Source organism: Theropithecus gelada, chromosome 7b, assembly GCF_003255815.1.
Source record: "Theropithecus gelada isolate Dixy chromosome 7b, Tgel_1.0, whole genome shotgun sequence".
NCBI classification, from domain to species: domain Eukaryota; kingdom Metazoa; phylum Chordata; class Mammalia; order Primates; family Cercopithecidae; genus Theropithecus; species Theropithecus gelada.
In genome coordinates, this window is record NC_037675.1 from 61,301,356 (window position 1) to 61,327,993 (window position 26,638).

Genomic DNA, 26,638 nt, shown 5'->3' on the forward strand with positions numbered 1-26,638 from the left:
TTATCTTCTATTGAATTTTACTCATTTTTCCAAAATTGTTCAAAGAAACAACTCCTCTTCTATTTTATAGCTTTAAATAATATATGTAATTTCATAACAACTACAACTGGCATAAGCAAGTCTGGGAACAAAATTAACTGACTCTTGGTAAGCATACAACACAGCTGGATACAGTAGAAGTACATCCGTGTTTTTAAAAGTTCCATTTTATCCCTGAACGGCCATCATACTATGAGTTATGTAGACAACAGAAAATACTGGTTAATCCTGCAAACTGGTTAAGTGTTAGTTAAGTGGTGATCAACTGAGAATTTTTATTGTAACACATTTGTTTTATTTAAGTATAATCATTTGTGTGCATTTTTCTACCAGTTTGTAAGCGCAGGATCTGTATTTATAGAGTAGATTCTTAGTAGAAATCTAGTGAAGGAATGGATGTTAGATAGATGGATAGCAATCACACCTATTTGCATACCTTCATATGTTTTCCTCCTCTTAAAATATAATTTCATTTTAAATTTCTGATTATTTGAATTATGTCCAATCTTCAAAGCCTACCCATGATTTCATTACCTCTATAAACTCCTTCCTAATCCCTTCAGTTAGAAAGTATATCTTATTTGACACATCTTGTGATGCCTTGTATTTTTTAAATTATCGTGTATAGTTTCTATCTTTGCCTTTCTTAACTGAGGACCAAGACTATACTGTAACCTTACAATGTCATGCACATGGGTTATATCAAATGGATATTTAGTGGTGTTCATTGAAAGTCTAAGAAGGTTACTTACTGGGGTGTGGAATTTGTGGTCAGATAAGCCCTATTACAGTATAGTCATCCATCAGTATCTCTGGGGGATTGGTTCCAGGACTCATGCAGATACCAAAATCTGCAAATACACAAGTTCATTATATAAAATGGTGCAGTATTTGTATATAACCTACACATATCCTCCTGTGTACTCTAAAACTCCTCTAGACTACTTATAATGCAATGAGAATACTATTTAAATAGTTGTTATACTGCATTGTTTACTATTTGTATTATTTTGTATTGCATTTTTATCCTAAATATTTTCAGTCCATGGTTGGTTGAATCCTCAGATGTGGGAACTGTGGACATGGAGGGCTGACTGTATTTATTTTTTAAGAATTTCTTTGGATTGCAGATTTCAATAAAAAAATAGTAATTTGGCATTTACAGATATGACATAATTCTAAGTAATTTGGCTATTAATGTTAAACAAATAGTAATTTCAAACCTTTGAGATTGTGACAAGGACAAATAGACCTGAGTTCAAATCATGACTTTGCCAATTACTAGTTCTGTCCTTGGAGAGATCGTATAATCGCTTTTAGCTCTAGTTTTCTTACTACTAAAATCTAAAAATAGAGATTTTTGGTTATTAGAGCTGTTTTCACAGCAAGCAGGTAATGTGAACATTACTGATAGAATACTTTCAAGAAATAAAGTTAGTCACAATACAAACTAGGACTTCCATGGCTTAGCACATGAAAAGTGTTTTGTTTCTGGAAAACAATGTAGATTATTAGACCAAAAAATTATAGTATAAATAAGAATCTTCACTGATATAATACCTCATTCCATTAGATTTTCTTTTTGGAGTTAGCAAGATTACTAGTGGAGTACTCATTGAAAGCTATTGCTCTTGCTTCACATACTGTTGTCAGTCTTGACTGTGGCTGCTTTTCCAGGAACAATTTTTGTTCTGCATCACCTTTTATTAACCTATTTGCATATGAATTTAAGATATATAAATGGCTTTGCCAAATGAAGTTGCACATGAAGGTTATCTATTTCTTTTCAGTGAGTCTGGCCTGCAGATTTCTTTGCCCAGACACATAAACATAAAATAATAAACCCTCTGTATTGAAGTTGAAGTATTGTCAATTTTATAAAAATACTCAGACTTTGTTTTTTCTTTGCAGTTGCCTCTCAAAAAAGAAGCCGTCATTCTTTCTAACAGTTTAAGTATAAGTGAGTGTCCCAGAATTGAATTTTTACAGCAAAAGCACAAAGATGAGAAGAAAAACTCTCTTAAGCATGAGCTCTTCAGACATGGTAAATACAAATATGCCATGTTTCTGAACTTTTAAGTTCTAAGTCTTCAAATTCATTAATTATCTTCATATCATTTATGATACTTGGTTTTATCAACCAAGGAGATGTTCTTCAAACCATTTTATTTCATATTTACCAGTGTAGTAATACATGACTTTCTCATCATTAATTTAGCTACACTTTTAACAGATACTTACTGAGTGATTATTATGTCAGCATTAAGAGGAACATTTGTTACTCAGATATTTAATTCAACTTTTCAAGGACATTTTTCACAGTCTGCTTTTGTTCATTATGTTGTCTCGCAAAAACTCAGCATATATATTATATTACATATATAATATACATATTATATAACATATATGTAGTGCATATATATATAATATATATATAACATATATATAATATATTATATATATATGCACTACACAAACACACACCAAATTCACAGAAAAAAGAATTTGGCCCATATATGTGATAATTATATAATAATTATATAAAGTACTTTGGAAGGTAGGCCTGATTTGTCCTGAATCATCATAATGTAAGATGATAAGAAAACCTGGGTTTAGGTTAAAATTAGCTAAAGACAAATTGGAAAGTGTATGGATTGCTTTATAACTTGTAAGACAAATTTTTGATAACTTACTCATAGTTACTAGTACTTCATTTGCAGCTTGAATATGTAGAAATATAAGTACACAAACCAATTTATAGGACACTTCTGGGAAAGATTCCCTGGTCCCACGGATTGGGTAAAAAGACTACAGCTTATCATGTCCTTCTTGCCTCACCCTCTTCCACTGCACATTCTTTAGTTCCACAAGTATTTATTGAATGCTTATTGTGTGTTAGGCACCGGAAGGGATACAGTCTATGCAAACTAGACAGTTTCATCTTTATGGTGCTTATAAATATTAATAATCACAAATATAAAATCATAGTATCATATAGGAGCTATAAACATATAGTATTAATGCATAGTACCAAAGAATGTGTAATATGGACAATAGATCAGGTCAGGGAGTAAGGAACACCTATTCTTTAGTCTCAACCATCCAACCTACTAAAGCAGGGTCTCCAACCCCTGGCCTCCGACTGGTTGCAGTTTGTGGCCTGTTAGGAACCTGGCCACACAGCAGGAGGTGAGCAGGGGGCAAGTGAGCAAAGCCTCATCTTTATTTACAGCCACTCCCCATCATTCGCATTACCGCATGAGCTCCACCTCCTGTCACATCAGTGGCAGCATTAGATTCTTATAGGGGCGCAAACCCTATTGTGAACTGCACATGCGAGGGATCTGGGTTGTGTGCTCCTTATGAGAACCTAATGCCTGATAATATGTCACTTGTCTCCCATCACCCCCAGACGGGACCATCTAGATGCAGGAAAACAAGCTCAGGGCTCCCACTGATTCTACATTATGGTGAGTTGTATAATTATTTCATTATATGTTACAATGTAATAATAATAGAAATAAAGTACACAATAAATATAATACACTTGAATCATCCTGAAACCATCCTCCCATCCCCAGTCTCCGGGAAAATTGTCTTCCATGAAACCAGTCCCTGGTGCCAAAAATGTTGGAGACCACAGTACTAAAGAAATTGTGTTAACTTAATTCTATAAGAATGACATTCTAGGTTCCAGAATGCTAAGGTGAATCATTCTGAACTAAACTATATGTGTTTTGCAGTTTTTTATTCAGTTAATAATAATTATAAAATAAAGCAGGTTATTTAGTCTAGAAAGAACTCCTTAACTCCTTACTTGAAAAAAACCTTTCGTTCTTTATCATTCTTCTCCATTTTCATATTAAGAATACCTCATAATGTTCTGCTAGATCCTTCTGGAATGTTTTCCAAAACAATTAGGTTCTCCTAATTTACATTTTATATCTTGTACCTAGTAAAAGCAAACAAAATTTATTTGAATGTTTTATGTATTATGATTATAAATTATGTTTTTAGATTCTTGACTTTAGGATTTAATGAATCCCAAGGATACTTAAGAATCTAAAGGGAAACGAAATGTTTATTCATTAAGTAGACATATATCGAGTGTCTCCTACCATCTAGGCTATGTGCTAGGTGCTACTGAACTTTTACCCAGTTAACAACAACAAAAATTTATTTTTAACTACTTAAAAAACCTTGCCAAATTAATGTGTTCTTTCCTCCTCCCTCTTCTGTAAAGTTTTGCTTGATATAATCACACAACACCTCTTTTATAATCATTTCATTTATTCAATAAATATTTGTTGAGCATCTATTTTGGATCGAGCAATGTGCTATGCGCTATACAGTAGCAAACAAGAGAGCCAGCATCTCTGTGTTTACAGAACATACATACAGTTTAGTCTTTAAGCCAATAAAGAAGGTTATGTTGGAAAATTATTAAAGTTAATTATTCTTAAGAATTGCTTCTTTTTTTTTATATTTAGGCATCCTCCTCATTACAAAAGTTTTCCTTGGCCAGAGTGCTCAGGCCCATGAAAAAGAATCCATCAGTCAATCCAACTACCCAATGGTTAATTCAGTGTTCATTCCTCGGAAATATTTACTAAGTATGTCTGTCATAAAGATTAATGTGGTTTCATTTCTCTGAATGAAAAATGTTTGTGTTTAATACGGATACTCACAGTTTTATTTCTACTTAACAAAGTTTGTAGAATTTTCTACAAAAATCTGTTACTAGCCACTAATAATTTTTATGTTTCCTACCTTAAAGACATTTATGTATGGGTGTGGGTAGATAATCTGGCAAATTTTAATGTAATTATCTATTTGTGTGTGTGTGTTCATTTTCAAAGAATTAAAAAACCACCCAACTTTTAACAAGATTTTTAGAGAAATACGTTTGTCAAAATTACATGGCCACACATGGAATAGAAAAGTGAAAAAGTATGAAAAGCAAAAGGATATGAATAAAATTAAGCACTACTAGTCTATGTAGTAAAAGGATGACTAGTAAGTATTTATATAACTAAAAAGCTAGAGTGGAAAAGATGAAAGAAAAAATCCTCAATAATATAACTGTTGCAACTTACTGACTTTGTTATTTATTAAAAATGAAAGAAAAAATCTTCAGTAACATAACTGTTGCAACTTATTGAGTTTGTTATTTATTAATCTATGTAAGAATGAAAAAGTATCTTTCAATTTGAGGCAATGTGTTTGCTTTGCTTGTTTTTGTTTTTACTCTAGATTCTGTCATGGGACAAAGAAACTGTGATTGCAGTGTTCGGCAGTGCAAGTGGTTTGTCTTTGATCATGACCTTGTTTTGCCAGAATACGTTGTTGAATTTGAGTATATTACAATGGTATGAATTGTTACATATTTTTAAAGACTAGAATTCCTTAAATGGGAACAGAGTGGTAATTTGAAGTCAAATAATGCTATGTCAAGTTTATATTATGTGCCTGTGTGTATAATTGTTATTTTGTGAATAACTTAATTTTCAAAACAAGTCATTATGACAACTAATATTTTTTAGGCAAATAATCAAATGATTAATATATGGCTGTACTCTCACTGGAAAAGATTGAGTCTACTTTGAATATTCAAAATACATTGAAACTACATTGAAGAATAAACATGAACATTTTGCCCTCACTTTAACCTCACTGCTTGCCATTCTCCTTCACCAGGGAATGCACTGTTAACAGTTTTATGGGTTTGCTTTCAATCCTTTTTCTATGCATTTGCATATATAATAACAGATACCATTTGACATAGTAGAAATAAGGTCTAAGTATTCTGTGATTTTTTTGCCTTTAACAGTATGTTTTGAACATATTTCCACTGTAGTACATATAGATGGGTATTTCATTATTTTGGTGGCTGTATATTATTCAGTAATACTAATTTATTTAACTAGTCCCCTATTGATAGATTGTGTCCATATTTATTATTTAAAATAATATTTCAGTGAACATCATTGTGGATGTATCTTTATACAAATATGGAAGTTTCTCTACAGGATAGATTTGTAAAACTTGGAGAGTCAAAGGATATATGCATCTTAAATTTTGTTAGATTTTGCCAAATTCTCTCCACAAAGACTTGACTGTTTTACAAATTTCCAAGTGTGTTTGACAGTGCATGCCTCATTACATTTGCCAACACAAGATATTATCAGTCTCTTTTGGCCAGTATGGCAGGCAAAAAACAAGATATTTTATTCTTTCATATGCTTAAAGTTATTTAGAGTTGTATGAACCAACTGTTATATATTTTGACCATTTTCTATTAAAGTCTGTCTTTCTTGTATTCATTGGGAAAATCCTTACATACATTCTGGATATTAGTACTTTATCTTAGCCCAGGCATGGTGGCTCACACCTATAATCCCAGGAGTTCAAGGTGAGAGGATTACTTGAGCCCAGGAGTTTGAGACCAGCCTGGGCAACATAGTGAGACCTTGTCTCTACAAAAAATTTTAAAAATTAAAAAAATTAAAAATCATTTATCTTATATATGTTGCAAATATTTTCTGTCACTTGCCTTTTAATTTTAATTGTAAGAAAAAACTCGTCATTTTAATTTGTAATTCACAAGTTAATTTTTAAGAGGTCAGCTCTCTCAATCTTATCCTGTATGGATTCTGAATTTTATGTCTTATTTCAAAAAGCCTGTAATAAATATTCTTTATTTTCTTACAATACTTACATAACTTGTTTTAAAGCCTTTAACTTTTTAAATCCATCTAGAAATTGTTTTATGGTGTGTGAGGTAGAAAAGTGGTCAATTTTTTAAATGAATAAATACTTATTTAGGCATTACCTTTTCTGCTCTATTTTGAAATACAATCTTTATTATTAAAATTATTTACATATATTAAGAATCTGTCTATATGAATCTATTCTGTTCCATCGAGCTCTTTCATCTAATTTTGGATCACTATCATATTTGTTTTGGTTATTACAAACTTCATATATCTTGATATGTGATAGGGCAAATCCCCTTCCTCTGTCCCCACTCATCTTTTTAAACTGTTTTTGACTATTCTTAAACAGTATCTTTTTCCAAATAAAATTTAGAACAGCTTGTCAAGCTCTATTTTAAAATCCTATTAAAATATGATTGAAATTATATTGAATTTAAAACTTAATTTGGTGTGAACTGACTACTTTGCAGTATTGGACTTCTTGTTCTAGGAACATGATAGTCTATCTACTCCATTTACTCAGGTCCTGTCTTATAGTTTTCTTTATATAGGTCTCCAACATTTCTTGTTAAGTTTAGTTCTGGGCATTTATATGTTATATTGCTATAATGAATAGGATTATATTAGTCAAGTATGCCTTTAGCAAAAGATACAGAAACCCAGACAAACAGTAAGCAGATAGAAGTTCATTTAACTCACATAACAAGTCAAGAGATGGGCAATACCTGGCAGTTGTGACCATTCAATGATGTCAGCAAAGACCTATCATCATCCTCCTGCTTGCCACTTTATGAGCTCTTTTGATGTGATGATTCAATTCTTTCTTCTCTTCTGGAAAGCTTGCTTCTCTTAGTTCCTTGGTTATTTCTTCTCTTCCGTTCTCTATTAGGCCCTCAGCAACACCCCTATTAGTTAAATATTGGATGTTCCAAATTGATCCTTCATGCCTTTTAATTTTTTCTCTTCTATTTTATACTCTATTTTTAAATTATTTGTTTTGAAATATTTTCTCAATCTTAGCTTCAACATTGCTAATTTGATCTGCTACCATATCCACTTGTTTCTCAGGGTACTAAATTTTTATTTTAATAATTGTTTTTATTTTAGCTTCGAAGTGTATGTCCTTTTCTTTTCCATAGCAGCTTATTCTTTTATCACAGATACTTTATTGTCCTAGATTTTTAAAACTTCTCTGATGAAGTATTTTCATTTCTTCTAGAACCAGTTCTGTTTGTTAATGTGGCTCTTGCTCATTCATCCACAATTCTTACCATAATTACTGAATTACCTGATAATTAAGGTAACTAATTGCTCTTTGTTCAAGTTTCTCTGGATCTGATTTTAAAAGTGTTTATCTCCTGCATATTCTTTAGCCAGAGGTTACATTTCTGATCCTATTTACCTGTCAATTCAGTCCTTTCTGATTTATGTGTCACAATTTCTAGACCTTTGTAGGTACCCTCTTCACTGTAATGAAATATTTTAAAATTATCTTTTGCCAGTTTTAAGAAATTTTCAGTGGGTGGGAATAGATACACCATGCGTAGCCTACAATTTTAATCTGTTCTCATAGATGTCCTAATGTGATTCTGATAATCACAGATATGACTGTATAACTAAAAATGTCAACTCATCTTTTCTACATAGCCTGTTTGTTTTTCAAAATGATAAATACAGCAACTGATTTTGCAATATTTTTAATACATTTTTTAGGTCAAGTCACCCTCTTTATTTTCTGTATTCAACAATGTTATTCTAGAAGAAAGCAAAAAAAACCCAGAAGGATCAGTATTTTCCAAGGATTTGAAATTTGATGATGAAGTTATAAAAATGGAGCCCAGAATCAAGGCCCGACCAAAACTGATTAGTTTGGATGATAAAACAATACTTTCCCTTGCAAAAACTAGCGTTTACAGTCATATTGTGGTGAGTATTGTGAGGAATACAGCTTTGAAACAGAAATCTTGAATTTGGAATCAGAATCTAGCATGTGAAGTCAAAAGATACTAAACTGCCTGTCTGATGATGCCAGGTACAATGCTACCTAAAGTGCCCATTTCTCTTTTTCTACATGGATTAAAACAGTGCTCTCTAGTAGTAATATAATGTGAACCACATATGTAATTTTTACTTCTCTAGTGGCTGTTTTTAAAAGTATTTTTAAAAAGTAAAATTAATTTTAATAATACATTTTATTTAACTGAAATGTCTTAGTTTGTTTTCTATTTCTAAAACAAAATACCACAGAGTGAGTAATTTATAAAGAAAATAAGTTTTTTTAGCTCATCGTTCTGGAGGCTGGGACATCCAAGAGCATGGTGCCTGCATCTGGTGAGGGCCTCTTGCAGTGTCATAAAATGGCAGTGGGCATCACATGGCAATAAGGCAAGAGCAACAGATCCAGATAGAGCTGGTTTTATAACAAATTTACTCCCAAGATAATAGACCCACTCCTCTGAAAGTGACATTGATCCATTCATGAAGGCAGAAGGATTAAGTTTCCAACACATGAACTTTTGGGGGACACATTCAAACTATAGCACTTGCATATCTAAAATATTAGCATGTTGACATGGAACCAGTGTGAATATTCATTAATGAGGTAATTTCATCCTAACTCTTAATTCTGAAGTATATTTACACTCTGAGCACATTAAGACTAGTCACATTTCAAGTGCTCAATAGCCATTTGAGGTGGTCTTCCAATTAGCAAGGGATTTTATTCCTGAATAACCAGTCAGCTCTCTTTAATAAGATAAAGGCAGATAAGTTTTTAATAAGCTTCTAGAATTAATCAACATAGAATATGGGATCTTTACAAAATTAATCAACAGAAATCAGGTTACTTATTAAAGTGACTTACTTTATGCTGAGACAATTCTATTGAGATATTAGGCCTACTTCCATGTCTGACTTTTAGATGTGTTCATTTCAGATCTGCTGCTACCACTCTATCCAAACTACTACAATTTCTGACCTAGACTATTACCCCAGCCTTCCAGCCAGACTCTCTGTACTCTACTATTGCAATATTGCACAACTCCAGAAGACAAAATTCACATTATATTCTCTTTAGTGTACCCTTTGAGTGCCATTCATTATATAACTGAATAGAACTCAATACAAGATAAGGGGAGTAGGATGCCTCTAGAGTTATGCAACAGAGGCCCTGTCCTGTGTCTGTAAATGTGCAGTATAATAAGAGCAATCTTCTGGCTGACAGTACTGAAAAATTGTTATTTCTACACTATAATATAATATCTAGATTTACTATTTTAGTAAGAAATTAGTTTACCTGCATCAAAAACATCAATTTAGTGGAGGAAACAGATATGTGAACACATGTGGGAAGCTCAGGGTTACTGGGAGAGATTTATAGAAAGAGGTGAGCTTTGAGTGGATTTCTGAAGGACATGAGAAATTTAGTTGTTTACATCTTCCAGACAGATAAAATATTCTTACCTGTAGAAACATGGTTTTGAAAGATCCAGATGTCTTCAGGGAACACTGAAAAATTTAGTATGCCAAGAATATGGTGTTACAGTGGTGGAGGGTAAAGATGTAGATTGGAATTCAAGAAAGACACTTGAAGCCAGGGCTGGAAGAGTATGAGGTTGTAGCCAAATTAGGATGGATTTTGGAAACCAAATTTTAAAGTTTAGATTCTTCTGTTTAAGGAACAGACTCTCTTTAAAGACCCTAACTTTGATAGCTTATGAATGGAATTAACTGAAATCAGACTGGTGGTATAGAAATTCAGTAGAAAACTATTGCACTATCCAAAAGAAAAATCCATTCATTTCTTCTCTGGATAACCAGAAAACAAGCTGCACCATTATATCACCACTACCACTGCCTAAGTATGCTAAGGCACTGATAGTGGTGATATAATGGTGTGGCCTGTTTGAGAAACAGTTCTACAATCAAATGTATAAAGAAAAGAGGGAAAGGGGGTGATCAACAGTATGTTAGATAGTGAAGCTCTGTATCAGACACATAGGGAAGATAAACTCAGTTGTGGACAGGTTAAATGTAAGGGTTCTGTAGAATATATCATGGATGATACCCATATGTGACTTGTAAAATCACTAGTCTGCATAAATTGGCCTTTAACAATTTTAGCTAATTTTGACAGCTATTAGAAATTTAATTGTTTCTCCCTTCTAGGAATTTTGTTATGTCCACAATATAAGGCATAATGGTGGTGGTGAATGAAGATAGCTGGGAGATAGATACTCGATACTGTAGTCAGTTGCATTAATACATTTTCTTGTACCCCTGTTTATTTTGTGAGCTATACATGAATACAGTCTTCACGTGATATCACTCATAATGGTATAAAGACAGAAAACCATATAGGCATCAGGATCTCTCCTTTAGTATAAATGTATAATAACATTTGTTTTTATATAGCCTAGAATGAAATGTACAAGAAAAGTCTGGGCCAAATTCTGATGTAGGTGTTGTCTTAAACAATCTCCCATCTCCTCCTTTGACCTTCTGTCCTCCTACTTCAACACCCTCAGCCTTTCTTCTTTGGTTTGGTGCCCTCATACATTTTCCTGCCATCTCTCTTCCATGAGGTATCCTACCTGATACCCCAAATTTTTATGGTCTCCATTGTTCACTGGTTAGCCTGAGAAATAGATCTACCCTAATAAATATCTTAACACATATATTTGTTTTCTAAAAAGAATTTCATGCCAATTGCTAATAAACTTAGACCAAGTGAGAAATCATATTAATCAAGAACCAGGTCTAGTGATACTATTACAAACTATCTTTTTACATGATAGATTTTTTTTTTGACAGTTTCTTAATGTTATTTAAAATAACATATATTTTGTAGTATACTGACTCAAATAATTGTTCTAAACATTTTAGATATCCACACTTCAGTTTGATGTAGAACGTAACCTGTATTATTTTTTAATGTATATTTTATTTTACTTCAGAGTCTGAATCTACATGGAAACAGCTTGAGTAAATTGAGAGATCTCTCCAAGTTAACAGGACTTCGAAAACTAAATATTAGCTTTAATGAATTTACCTGTTTAGATGATGTATACCACTTGGTAAGAACTGTTCCTTTGAATCTAAAAAAGTGAAACTCATAGAAGCAGAAAGTAGAATGGTGGTTATCAGGGTCTAAGGGCTAGGGGAAATGGGGAGATATTGGTCAAAGGGTATAAACTTTTAGTTATAAATTACACAAGTTCTAGGTATCTAATGCACAGCAAGGGTGGTGATGGATGTGTTAATTTGATTGCGGTAATCATTACACAGCTATATAAAATCATTACATTATACACCTTGAACATCTGCCAATTTTTTTTCATTATTATACTTTAAGTTCTAGGGTGCATGTGCACAATGTGCAGGTTTGTTACATATGTATACATGTGCCATGTTGGTGTGTTGCACCCATTAACTGGTCATTTACATTAGGTATATCTCCTAATGCTATCCCTCCCCCCACCCCCTCCCCACAATAGGCCCTGGTGTGTGATGTTCCCCTTCCTGTGTCCAAGTGATCTCATTGTTCAATTCCCACCTATGAGTGAGAACATGCGGTGTTTGGTTTTCTGTTCTTGTGACAGTTTGCTGAGAATGATGGTTTCCAGCTGCATCCATGTCCCTACAAAGGACACGAACTCATACTTTTTTATGGCTGCATAGTATTCCATGATGTATATGTGCCACATTTTCTTAATCCAGTCTGTCACTGATGGACATTTGGGTTGATTCCAAGCCTTTGCTACTGTGAATAGTGCTGCAATAAACATACGTGTGCATGTGTCTTTATAGCAGCATGATTTATAATCCTTTGGGTATATCCCCAGTAATGGGATGGCTGGGTCAAATGGTATTTCTAGTTCTAGATCCTTGAGGAATCGCCATACTGTTTTCCACAATGGTTGAACTGGTTTACAGTCCCACCAACAGTGTAAAAGTGTTCCTATTTCTCCACATCCTCTCCAGCACCTGTTGTTTCCTGATTTTTTAATGATTGACATTCTAACTGGTGTGAGATGGTATCTCATTGTGGTTTTGATTTGCATTTCTCTGATGGCAAGTGATGATGAGCATTTTTTCATGTGTCTGTTGGCTGTATGAATGTCTTCTTTTGAGAAGTGTCTGTTCATATCCTTTGCCCACTTTTTGACGGGGTTATTTTTTTTTTCTTGTAAATTTGTTTGAGTTCTCTGTAGGTTCTAGATATTAGCCCTTTGTCAGATGAATAGATTGCAAAAATTTTCTCCCATTCTGTAGGTTGCCTGTTCACTCTGATGGTAGTTTCTTTTGCTGTGCAGAAGCTCTTTAGTTTAATTAGATCCCATTTGTCAATTTTGACTTTTGTTGCCATTGCTTTTAGTGTTTTAGACATGAAGTCTTTGCCCATGCCTATGTCCTGAATAGTATTACCTAGGTTTTCTTCTAGGGTTTTTATGGTTTTAAGTCTAACGTTTAACTCTCTTATCCATCTTGAATTAATTTTCATATAAGGAGTAAGGAAAGGATCCAGTTTCAGCTTTCTCCTTATGGCTAGCCAATTTTCCCAGCACCATTTATTAAGTAGGGAATACTTTCCCCATTTCTTGTTTTTGTCAGGTTTGTCAAAGATCAGATGGCTGTAGATGTGTGGTATTATTTCTGGGGGCTCTATTCTGTTCCATTGGTCTATGTGTGTGTTTTGGTACCAGTACCATGCTGTTTTGGTTACTGTAGCCTTGTAGTATAGTTTGAAGTCAGGTAGCGTGATGCCTCCAGCTTTGTTCTTTTGGCTTACAATTGTCTTGGCAATGTGAGTTCTTTTTTGGTTCCATATGAACTTTAAAGTAGTTTTTTCCAATTCTGTGAAGAAAGTCATTGGTAGCTTGATGGGGATGGCATTGAATCTATAAATTACCTTGGGCAGTATGGCCATTTTCACAATACTGATTCTTCCTATCCATGAGCATGGAATGTTCTTCCATTTGTTTGTGTCCTCTTTTATTTCGTTGAGTAGTGGTTTGTAGTTCTCCTTGAAGAGGTCCTTCACATCCCTTGTAAGTTGGATTCCTAGGTATTTTATTCTCTTTGAAGCAATTTTGAAGGAGAGTTCACTCATGATTTGGTTCTCTGTTTGTCTGTTATTGGTGTATAGGAATGCTTGTGATTTTTACACATTGATTTTGTATCCTGAGACTTTGCTGAAGTTGCTTATCAGCTTAAGGAGATTTTCGGCTGAGACGATGGGGTTTTCTAAGTATACAATCATGTCATCTGCAAACAGGGACAATTTGACTTCTTCTTTTCCTAACTGAATACCCTTTATTTCTTTCTTCTGCCTGATTGCCCTGGCCAGCACTCCCAACACTATGTTGAATAGGAGTGGTGAGAGAGGGCATCCCTGTCTTGTGCCGGTTTTAAAAGGGAATGCTTCCAGTTTTTGCCCATTCAGTATGATATTGGCTGTGGGTTTGTCATAAATAGCTCTTATTATTTTGAGATATGTCCCATCAATACCAAGTTTATTGACAGTTTTTAGCATGAAGGGCTGTTGAATTTTGTCAAAGGCCTTTTCTGCATCTATTGAGATAATCATGTGGTTTTTGTCTTTGGTTCTGTTTATATGCTGGATTATGTTTATTGATTGGCGTATATTGAACCAGCCTTGTATCCCAGGGATGAAGCCCACTTGATCGTGGTGGAGAAGCTTTTTGAAGTGCTGCTGGATTCGCTTTGCCAGTATTTTATTGAGGATTTTTGCATTGATGTTCATCAGGGATATTGGTCTAGAATTCTCTTTTTTTTGTTGTGTCCCTGCCAGGCTTTGGTATCAGGATGATGTTGGCCTCATGCAATGAGTTAAGGAGGATTCCCTCTTTTTCTATTGACTGGAATAGTTTCAGAAGGAATGGTACCAGCTCCTCCTTGTACCTCTGGTAGAATTTTCCTGTGAATTCGTCTAGTCCTGGACCTTTTTTGTTTGGTAGGCTATTAATTATTGCCTCAATTTCCGAGCCTGCTATTGGTCTATTCAGGGATTCAACTTCTTCCTGGTTTAGTCTTGGGATAGTGTAAGTGTCCAGGAAATTACCCATTTCTTCTAGGTTTTCTAGTTTATTTGCATAGAGGTGTGTATAGTATTATCTGATGGTAGTTTGTATTTCTGTGGGGTCGGTGGTGATATCCCCTTTATCATTTTTTATTGCGTCTATTTGATTCTTCTCTCTTTTCTTCTTTATTAGTCTTGCTAGCAGTCTATAAATTTTGTTGATATTTTCAAAAAACCAGCTCCTGGATTCATTGATTTTTTGGAGGGTTTTTTGTGTCTCTATCTTCTTCAGTTCTGCTCTGATCTTAGTTATTTCTTGCCTTCTGCTAGCTTTTGAATGTGTTTGCTCTTTCTTCTCCAGTTCTTTTAATTGTGATGTTAGGGTGTCAATTTTAGATCTTTCCTGCTTTCTCTTGTGGGCATTTAATGCTATAAATTTCCCTCTACACACTGCTTTAAATGTGTCCCAGAGATTCCGGTATGTTGTATCTTTGTTCTCATTGGTTTCAAAGAACATCTTTATTTCTGCCTTCATTTCATTATGTACCCAGTAGTCATTCAGGAGCAGGTTGTTCAGTTTCCATGTAGTTGAGCGGTTTTGATTGAGTTTCTTAGTCTTGAGTTCTAGTTTGATTGCACTGTGGTCTGAGAGAGAGTTTGTTATAATTTCTGTTCTTTAAATTTGCTGAGGAGTGCTTTCCTTCCAACTATGTGGTCAGTTTTGGAATAAGTGTGATGTGGTGCTGAGAAGAATGTCTATTCTGTTGATTTGGGGTGGAAAGTTCTGTAGATGTCTATTAGGTCATCTGCTTGGTGCAGAGTTGAGTTCAATTCCTGGATATCCTTGTTAACTTTCTGTCTCGTTGATCTGTCTAATGTTGACAGTGGGATGTTAAAGTCTCCCATTATTATTGTATGGGAGTCTAAGTCTCTTTGTAAGTCTGTAAGGACTTGCTTTATGAATCTGGGTGCTCCTGTATTGGGTGCATATATATTTCAGACAGTTAGCTCTTCCTGATGAATTGATCCCTTTACCATTATGTAATGGCCTTCTTTGTCTCTTTTGATCTTTGATGGTTTAAAGTCTGTTTTATCAGAGACTGGGATTGCAACCCCTGCTTTTTTTTTGTTTTCCATTTGCTTGGTAGATCTTCTTCCATCCCTTTATTTTGAGCCTATGTGTGTCTCTGCATATTAGATGGGTCTCCTGAATACAGCAAGCTATGGGTCTTGACTCTTTATCCAATTTGCCAGTCTGTGTCTTTTAATTGGACTATTTAGTCTATTTACATTTAAGGTTAATATTGTTATGTGTGAACTTGATGCTGTCATTATGATATTAGCTCATTCGTTTGCTCGTTAGTTGATGCAGTTTCTTCCTAGCATCGGTGGTCTTTACATTTTGGCCTGTTTTTGCAATGGCTGGTACCAGTTGTTCCTTCCCATGTTTAGTGCTTCCTTCAGGATCTCTTGTAGGGCAGGCCTGGTGGTGACAAAATCTCTAAGCATTTCCTTGGCTGTAAAGGATTTTATTTCTCCTTCATTTACGAAGCTTAGTTTGGCTGGATATGAAATTCTGGGTTGAAAATTACTTTCTTTAAGAATGTTGAATATTGGCCCCCACTCTCTTCTGGCTTGGAGAGTTTCTGCTGAGAGATCTGCTGTTAGTCTGATGGGCTTCCCTTTTTGGGTAACCCTACCTTTCTCTCTGGCTGCCCTTAACATTTTTTCCTTCATTTCAACTTTGGTGAATCTGACAATTATGTGTCTTGGAGTTGCTCTTCTCGAGGAGTATCTTTGTGGCGTTCTCTGTATTTCCTGAATTTGAATGTTGGCCTGCCTTACTAGGTTGGGGAAGTTCTCCTGGATGATATCCTGCAGAGTGTTTTCCAACTTGGTTCCATTTTCCCCGTCACTTTCAGGCACACCAATCAGATGTAGATTTGGTCTTTTCACATAATCCCATATTTCTTGGAGGCTTTGTTCATTTCTTTTTACTCTTTTTTCTCTACACTTCTCTTCTCGCTTCATTTCATTCATTTGATCTTCAGTCACTGATACTCTTTCTTCCAGTAGATCGAGTTGGTTACTGAAGCTTGCGCGTTTGTCATGTAGTTCTCGTGTCATGGTTTTCATCTCTATCAGTTCTTTTATGGTCTTCTCCACATTGATTATTCTAGTTATCCATTCATCCATTCTTTTTTCAAGGTTTTTAGTTTCTTTGCGCTGCTTATGTAGTTCCTTCTTTAGCTCTGAGAAGTTTAATTGACTGAAGCCTTCTTCTCTCAACTCATCAAAGTCATTTTCCATCCAGCTTTGTTCAATTGCTGGCGATGAGCTGCGTTCCTTTGGAGGAGGAGATGCGCTCTGATTTTTTGAATTTCCAGCTTTTCTGCACTGCTTTTTCCCCATCTTTGTGGTTTTATCTGCCTTTGGTCTTTGATGATGGTGACGTACTGATGGGGTTTTGGTGTGGGTGTTCTTTCTGTTTGTTAGTTTTCCTTCTAACAGTCAGGACCCTCAGCTGCAGGTCTGTTGGAGTTTGCTTGAGGTCCACTCTAGACCCTGTTTGCCTGGGTATCAGCAGCGGAGGCTGCAGAAGATAGAATATTGCTGAACAGTGAGTGTTGCTGTCTGATTCTTGCTCTGGAAGCTTTGTCTCAGAGGTGTACCCAGCCGTGTGAGGTGTGAGGTGTCGGTCTGCAACTCAGTTGAAAATGCAGAAATTACCCATCTTCTGTGTCACTCACGCTGGGAGCTGGAGGCTGGAGCTGTTCTATTCGGCCATCTTGGGTGCCGCCCGACCCCCATATATCCAATTTAATATTTTTTAAAAACTGTGCTGACTCTGGGCACACTGCCCAGGAGTTAGGCCTGCTCCCAAAGGAACAGCTATAAAATAAAAAGAAAAAATTTTGGAGCAGAAAAAAGATCATGAAGTCAGAGGACAAATGATAAATTGGAATAAGTATTTGAAAAAAGAACTGTCCTTTTGAAATATTAATGTAAAATAAAATAATTAATGGATAAATTATTTTTGTAATTATGGCTTCATATCTACCATTTACAAGATTATGCAGCCTAAATCAGCCTAAATACATATACTGTATTATGTTACTTTCTCTAAAACAGGTCTTGGGTTGAACTTTTGTTTGCAGACCAAATCCATACCAGTGGTCATATCTCATTTCTATCTACTTTAAAAATAATATATTAAAATAACTTCTCAAATTTGTTTTTAAAATGTACTTTGGTGTAATTTCCATTTTTTTCTACTCTTGTTTTCCCACTCTTCTTTCTTTCTCATGAATCCCTATTTCTTTTTCATTTTATAGTTCACCACTTTACATCTTAACATGGTCAGTTCCTCCCATCTGCTCATCCAGGTTATTACTTATCTTTCTTTCTGTCTTGTCCTTTTACCTGAACATCACATTCATAGATTTTGTTGAATTTGTGTTTGCCTTCTTGTGTATCATAGGACAATACAGGAATGCACATGTACACATAGGCATGGATCTTGTCTGGCTTTTATTTTGTTATGTATCATATAACAAAAATAATTACATATGTGGTTCCAGAACTTCAACCCAGCATCCCCTACTTACATGGGTTCCTGGTCACTCACTTATCTCTTCAGAATATATCATCATTTTCAGCTCTTATTCATTCTCTATTCCAGCTCCTTGCAACTATATCAAAGCGTTTACATTATTTCTTCTACCATTGTAATGGGAGCTGTTTCTTTTACTTAATGGCATTAGGTTTAGATTTAGTGTTAAACTCACTTCCTTTTTCTTTTGGTATGTCCAAGCCCTTTTAAGTAAATAGAATCCCTGATAGTCTGGATTCAGTATGCAACTGAAGGAAAAGGTATTTTAAAAGAGGTCTCAGGACTGTATGTAGATTTTTGGTATTTTTATTTTTTTCTATTTATTTGCCAGCACTTCCAAAGGTTATGACAGTCATAATTTTGCTTAGGCACAGATTTAAAGAGTAAACTAATTCAAGACACTTTAGATGGAGAGTGAGCTTAGCCAGCTGCCCAGCATTTATTGTGCTATGTGGTGGTGGTGTTCACCTTTAATATAAAAATTATTTTCATTATCACAGCCTCGCAGTCTACTTGTTAAATGACTATTACCATAGTCATTTTACAGATAAGGTAACTGGGTAAATTTTATGCCAAAGTAGTATTTTCAAATTTTAGGATGAGTAAAGGTGGCTAGCTATAGACTTTTCAAATGTCAAATCTCTAAAAATGACTATAAGGTTATTAGAGGTGGCCAGAGAGAGGAGAAACTCTACATTGATGTCTATGTGTATTTTTTCATCTTTTTGTTATAAAATAAAACACAGATACAGAGAATTACATGCTATACATATGTGACTTAGTACATTGTTGTAAGGTGAAAATGCTTGTAATCAGTACCCAGATCAAGAAATATAATTTTGCCACCTAGGGCAAAAGCCTCTTCTATGTGCCCCATGCCTTTCTCTCTCTACAATATTATCCTAACCTCTGCAGTAATTGTCTTCCTGGATTTTTTCCTGATAGTTCAGTCACCCAAATGTACATCCCTAGCACAATAGTTTGGTTTTGCCATTTAAAAAAAATGTACTACACTTTTTTTGTTGCTTTTGGCAACCAGTTACATTATTTGTAACAACTTGTTATTATTACAGTGGAAGTTTATATGCATTGTATAAAAACAGAAAATGTAGGCCAACAACAAATCATTCTCACCACCCAGAGATCAACCTTAACATCTTTGTACTCTGTCTTTTAAGTCACTTTTAATTGATAGATTTCCCTTCCATTTCCCATATTTTATCTCGAGAAATACTTGAGCCTTTTGACCAAAAGAGCTTCCAGCAGCCTGGGATTTGCTTACTTAAGATGCATCCCTAAATACGTTCCATTTTCTATATTTCCTGCAAATGGGCAGGTGGATCCAGAGATAGGATCAGACCCAGGTTCCATTTTTCTGGCAAAACTAATGTTTGACAAGACTGTAGGAGACACATGATATCTCCTTGTCTCACTTTTATGATGCCAAAAGCCATTATTACTTAATGCCGTTGGGGATTACAAAATGGTGATATTCTTATTCTATCATTATTTATTATTTGGAATACTTTTACAAAGAGACATTTCTCATTATCTATTATTTCCCAGTAGTAGCATTCACATGGAAAGTACAGAATAGATGCTTATCCACCAGTTTTCAAGATAGTGAATTGGTTCCCTATCATTTCCCAAAGTGAGCAACTCTTGTTTTAATAACAGTATGAATGCAGGGACTTCACCATATTTGCTTATATTCAATCCATTGTAATTTTTTATCATGTTTGAAGCTCAGATTGTCTCATCTTTAACCAGTGAGAGCTTTTCAAAGTTAACTTCTTTTGCCATGACCCTAATAGTCTTTGATAGCTTATTTGACATTGGTATAAAAAGATGTTCCATACACATCTTATATCCATACACATCTTATATATTTTCTGTTGCAGACACGGTATCAGCCATGTCTTCAAGAAACTTTAGTTTCTTTTAGACAGAAGTGGTCCTTCAGAAACACAATGCAATTGGTAATCATTTCTAGGTCTTTTCACTGGACTGAACTTGTTGGAGAGAATATGAATATATGTGTGCATGTGTGTTGCATGCACGCATGCATGTGTGTGTATAAATAACCTCATGAATTTTTTATACTTCCAATTCAGGTTCAAGACCACAAAGCTTTTAATTTCTTCTCTATTACTTACATATGTATACTTTTCTCATACCAAGAATCCTGATTCTTAAGGATACAAGATGATAGAATATTTAATAATTACTCATTGTTTTATCTACTATCGTACACATAACAGTGTCATAATGATAGTACTTATACTATTATCAATATCATTTACTGGAAAGATTTTCTAAAAATTTTGTGTATGTTCTTCCCATTCTTCCCCATTTTAAAAAATAATTAAAATAATTATACTATAACTATATTGTCATTGCATGTAGCCTTATGCTCTGTATACTCTCTCTTTTAATTCATTGGTAATTGTATATTTACTTCTCATCACCAGTCTTTATTTTGGTATCTCTCTACACATTTTGGTTGTCTGAAATATATCCTATTATAGATCATCAGGAAGGGCTTATAGGAATAATACCCCTTCCGTTACTGAATGTTAATAACAGTTTAGCTATGTCCTTTATACTTGAAAGGTGGTTTGGCTAGATATAAAATCTTTGGCTCACAATTTATTTTTTGGGGCATCTTAAATGTTACTTCATTTTCTTCTATCACAAAGTGTTGTTGTAGAAAGTCTGATGAGAATATATGATTTTTTTTACCCTTTATAAATCACAAACTTTTCTTCCTTCTAGATGGCCAAATAACTTTTTTAGTTTTCTTTAAAATCTAGTAAGTTTACTAGCATTTGTCTTGGTGTTGGTTGTTCCGGGTTGTTTTTTCAGATTCACAGTATGATCTTCCAATATGTAGTTTAAAATCATTTTTTTCTTTCAGGAAAGATGTTTTAAATGTGAATTTTTTTTTAGCAATTTTTCTATTTCCTTGCTTTCGTCTTCGCCTTCAGGGACTCCCGTTATCCATATGTGAAATCTTCTTTATCATCAGTATTTGTCACTTTCTCTTCAATCCTTTTTGTCTCTTCACTCATTTCTTATCTTAATTTTTTTTCACTTTTTCACCTTGTATTTCTTTTCAAAGTGTTATCTATTTTTTATTCACTCTTGTATATGACTAATTTAGTCTTTCTTAAATTATTTTATTATTTTATTTCATTTTTTCTCGGTCCTTTCACTACACTTTTAAAACAGTTTTTTAATTTTTGTAATCAAGATTTACACTGTTATTTTATGTCTCATATTATTCTTTATATCTTTTTGTTTGTTTTAAAATGGTAGGTTAATAGTCATGATATGTTTCTTGAGCATATTTTTCTGGTGTACTTTTTTTGCTAGCAGCAATATTAACCTCTGTCTTCCCCCTCTCCACATTCCCACCATAGCTTTGTCTTGAATTTGACTTCGGTACTTTTCTCTGCTCATTTGCAAATGAAATTAGTTTTTCTTAACTTTTAAAATGAGGTAGGAAAGTTTTCCTACCTTCACAGATCTTCCTCTTCTGTTGTTTATATGTACTGTTTAAAAATTATAATGCTTACTTTCTGAGATTTTTTTGGCTCTACTCCAATCCTCCACTTTAGGCCTTTTTCTTTCCTTCTTTTTTTTTTTTCTTTCTTTCTTTTTTTTTTTTTTGAGATGGAGTTTTGCTCTTGTTGCCCAGGCTGGAGTGCAATGGCACAATCTCAGCTCACCGCAGCATCCGCCTCCTAGATTCAAGTGATTCTCCTGCCTTGGCCTCCAGAGTAGATGGGATTACAGGTGCACACCACCATGCTCAGCTCATTTTGTACTTTTAGTAGAGATAAGGTTTCTCCATGTTGGTCAGGCTGGTCTCGAACTCCCAACCTCAGGTGATCTGCCTGCCTTGACTCCCAAAGTGCTGGGATTACAGGCATGAGCCACTGCGCCCAGCCTAGACCTTCTTTTTTATTCACCTCTCTTGTCCTTATCCTGTTTAATTTTGAGTTTAGCCCCAGCAGTTTCTTCTATGAGAAGGATTCTGTCTTGAAGAGAGTCCTAGTGGAATGGTTTTTAGATTCATAGGGGCTAGACTGCTCCAGGGACTGCTTTCTTCAGACCTTTCTTTTTTCTTTTTCTTTTTTCATTTTTAGACAGGGTCTCACTCTGTCACCTAGGCTGGAATGCAATGGCATAATCATAGAGTGCACTGTAGCCTCAACTTCCTGGCCTCAAGTGATCCCCCTGCTCAGCCTCCTGGGTAGCTGGAACTACAGGTGCATGCCACCACACCCTGCTGATTTTTAAAAAACAATTTTGTAGAGATGGGGTTTCACTATGTTGCCTAGGCTGGTCTCAAACTCCTGGTCTCAAGCAATTCTCCTGCCTCAGCCTCCCAAAGTGCTGGGATTACAAGAGCCACTGTACCAGGCCCCTTCAGACCTTTTTACTGTGGATCCCATGTACTCATCTGGTATTGAAGAGAGCAAAACCCCTCCCTATTTCAATTGCTGTAAATTGGTCTCCACGCATTCCAGTGAATATTTGTTGACTATTTTGGGGCTCTCCTGTTTTCAGGTCCATTAGATGCTGCCCTGACACTTCCTTCTTCTCCCACATGAATACCATGCAGGTCTTGTGTTGGTGGTGGTTTATCGCTACCAACTTCTTTTGGAGCCTATAGAGCAACCTTGTCATGTAGTTTTCTTATAAACGTTGTCCATGAAAATTTGGTTTTATCTATTTGCTCTGTTTTTACGTGTGGATTCACAGCATTTGAAAACTTTTGTTGCCTCTGCCTCTATATTCGCTAATACTTGGTTTTATATGCATGTTTACTATTATATTTATTCCAGTATTGTAAAAGGTTATGATCTAATTTAACCACTCACTTATAATTCCTATTTTTTAAGTTTTTAAATTTGCTGTGGGATACTCATCTTTACTGTCATTTTCCTTAAGTGTGTACTAAAAGGGACAATTTCTATGCCCTTCTTGCATGCTTCTCGTATCAGTGAGGTAAGCTGGTTCTACTAGGTTGTAGAAAGTAAATGTATTGCTGTTACAGTGTTCATCATTCCTGGCCTTGCCTTGTGTATCAGTGTATTCAAACTAAGGCTTTCTTTATGCAGTGGAAGGACTGGGATTCATAAGTCATAGAAAATAAATAAATATACCATATAGTTTTATGGAATTTTTCAAAAATCTAAACAAGATATCCACATAAGGTAAATTGAAATGTAATAAGCTGCATGTCTGTCATTCACTTACCAGCACTATCAGGAAAAGAGAATATCTGGGAGAAGGAAATAGAAAGAGATGTTTTCTCTGAAAATAGCTCCACCATAATTAGTGTTGACTAGGGAAAGACAAATATAAATGGCTATTTGCAACCTTGATCTAGATAAAAATTACAATTCTAATTTACAATTCTAATTTTTTATTGAAATAATACTCAATATATTATCTTTCTGAATGAGAAATCTGTTGCGAGGTTGTTCCTGATGTCTAGAGATGGCTAACCTACATTTAGAGAATAAACCAGTATCCCAAGAAAATTTAAGAGGTGTTTTGAGTTTTAATCTTTGTAAGTTGGACTGTACTGTACTGTAACTTAAGAGAGATTTTTAAACTGAAGCACAAGAAATATTAAAACAAAATGCTATCGCAAAACTGAAATACTGTTTCATGAATATTCAATGAGTTCCTGGAATCTGTTTTATGTCCTGAAGATACAGAAATAAAGATTTCCCTCCCCCCTCCATTTTCAAGGGATGGAAGAAGACAGGTTTTTTTTGGTTTTATTTTATTTTATTTTTGAGATGGAATGTTGCTCTGTAGCCAGGTTGCAGTGCAGTGGCATGATCTTGGCTCACTGCAACCTCCACCTCCTGGGTTCAAGCGATTCTCCTGCCTCGGCCTCCTGAGTATCTGGGACTACAGGCATGCACCACGACGCCCAGCTAATTTTTGTATTCTTAGTAGAGACGGGGTTTCACCATTTTGGCCAGATGGTCTCGATTTCTTGACCTCGTGATCCACCCGCCTCAGCCTCCCAAAGTCCTGGGATTACAGGCGTGAGCCACTGAGCCCAGGCAGAAGACAGTTATTTTTTTATGATGTGTAGTTCCCAAATGCTGGTCTACAGGCAGGTGCTACAATGTGGGACAAGTTTTCATCAGCTTATGATGAAAATTGGGAACAGAAGGGCCACGTAGTAAATTTTTATAAAGCCTAATTTACTTTACTTAAAGGTGTTTTTTTTTTTTTTTTAAAGTTATGGCCTTAATAGTTCTTTACTGCCAAATATCCTTTTGTCCAAGAAATGATTATAGTAAGCGATAGTTTTGTTTTGCTGATGCTTGCTTCTGATAATAAAAAGTCAGTAATTGTTTAGTTTCAGAAATTTTTTTAGGTTTTGATTCAACTCTTGAAACCTGAACCACTATAAGAAGTTCTATCCCAACAATAAGAATTATACCTTATAAAAGAATGAGTAATTCTATTCTGAATTTAAAGAGTTGTTTGAATTAAGTTGTAGAAAAATGAAACATAACAAATTAAAGTCTTAGAGATTTCTTACAAATAAGATGAAGATATGAATAGGTAAATAGCCAAAGATAAGAAAGGCAATAAACAAAGAATTTTAAAATGACCAGTATAAACACATAGAAAAACGTTCAACTTCACCAGTAATAATGTAAATTAAAACAAGGCAGGTGGATCAGTGAGTATTTGAGAAAATGGGCATTCTCTTAGTCTACTGTTGGAAGAAAATGTTGGTAAAACTTCCTTGAAACCTACTTGGCAGTATTTATCAAGAGTCTTAACAATACAGAAAGTCTAAGAACCAGTGATTCTGTTTCCAAAAACCTGTGCTGAAAAATACTTTGGAGCTGCAATTAGAGAATAACTCTCATGGATGTTTGTTGCTGTGTTGCCAACAATTAGAAACATAAAGATCTATATTAAAATGTTTTTAAAAATTATGATCACATAGTTAAATATTATGCAGTCATAAAAATCATCTTTAAGAAGATCTAATAATGTGGAAAAATGTTAAAAGGATACAAAATTATGTATGTTTTACATAAGAAAAAATATGTGTATATAATAAAAAACAGTGCTTTCAGTGGCTCTTTCTGAGCAATGCGATTATATATGTTTTCTATTTTTTCTTTTCATGTATTTGCTATATTTTCCAAATTTCCAACAAGGAACATGTGTTACTTTTATGATTTAAGAAAATTATTATTTAAAAGTATGCACTTTTTAAAAAGAAAATTATTAGTATTGAGTTAATAGGTTTAGTTTCTAACTCTGAAGATGAACCTTTTTAAAGCAGGCTATGGGGCTCAACCGTATAAACCAGAAGCCTATATATTAAAAAGTATGTTTTGTTTGTTGGGGATAAATTATCTTGATGGTTTCTTTATGTCTCCTCTGCTATGAAAACAGACATTGCCACTCTATGTTACAAGGGTTAAATATGAATTAAAAGAGAATTACTAAAACAAAATACCTGTGGCTCTTTAGACAAATACATATGTTGATACCATCATTGCAACATAACTACTGTTTATATGTCCTGTGAGAATTAGCAAGAAGTGTGTTAAGTATGTAAAGAACCACAGAGAAACTATTTTGTAAATACAAATTATGATTCTCTTAGCATAACTTTTATTTATATGTGTTGCAGTATAACCTTGAATATTTGGATGCAAGCCACAACCATGTGATAACCCTTGAGGGATTTAGAGGTCTGATGAAACTGAAGCACTTAGACTTGAGCTGGAATCAACTGAAAAAATCTGGCGATGAAATAAATATGTTATGCAAACACACCACAAGCCTTCTCACTCTTGATATTCAACATAATCCATGGCAAAAGGTATGCCACAGACATGTTACTAAAAAGCAAACATTTTTATTTCAGAGCCATTTCCCTACTAACTTTACTATTCAGTAATAGCCAGAGATAGGCAAAGTATCTTCATTTTTCTAGACTTCCTTCGTTGAAGTCATTCATAAATTGGATTTAATATACTGATCAAATGAATCAGATGTTACTATAAGAACAGACTATAATTTCATATCAGATTTTTTGTAACCTCTAATAGATTGAGAACATTATTGCTTTGAGTCATTGATGTCATTGCCATTTGCAAACCTCCAGAGATTTTATATAGTTCAGTGTGCTGGAACTGTATTTTAATGAGGCATAGGAACCAA

General features: G+C 34.5%; 1 protein-coding gene across 1 annotated transcript in view; it reads left to right on the top strand.

Moving 5' to 3' along the window:
- LRRC9 (leucine rich repeat containing 9) overlaps positions 1 to 26,638 on the top strand; it is a 139,046-nt gene that overhangs the window by 44,604 nt on the left and 67,804 nt on the right. The window contains exons 13-18 of the mRNA XM_025392508.1: positions 1,951 to 2,083; positions 4,530 to 4,652; positions 5,293 to 5,408; positions 8,469 to 8,681; positions 11,711 to 11,830; positions 26,106 to 26,297. Of these exons, the coding sequence (XP_025248293.1) occupies positions 1,951 to 2,083; positions 4,530 to 4,652; positions 5,293 to 5,408; positions 8,469 to 8,681; positions 11,711 to 11,830; positions 26,106 to 26,297 (897 nt within the window). The remainder of the gene's footprint in view (positions 1 to 1,950; positions 2,084 to 4,529; positions 4,653 to 5,292; positions 5,409 to 8,468; positions 8,682 to 11,710; positions 11,831 to 26,105; positions 26,298 to 26,638) is intronic.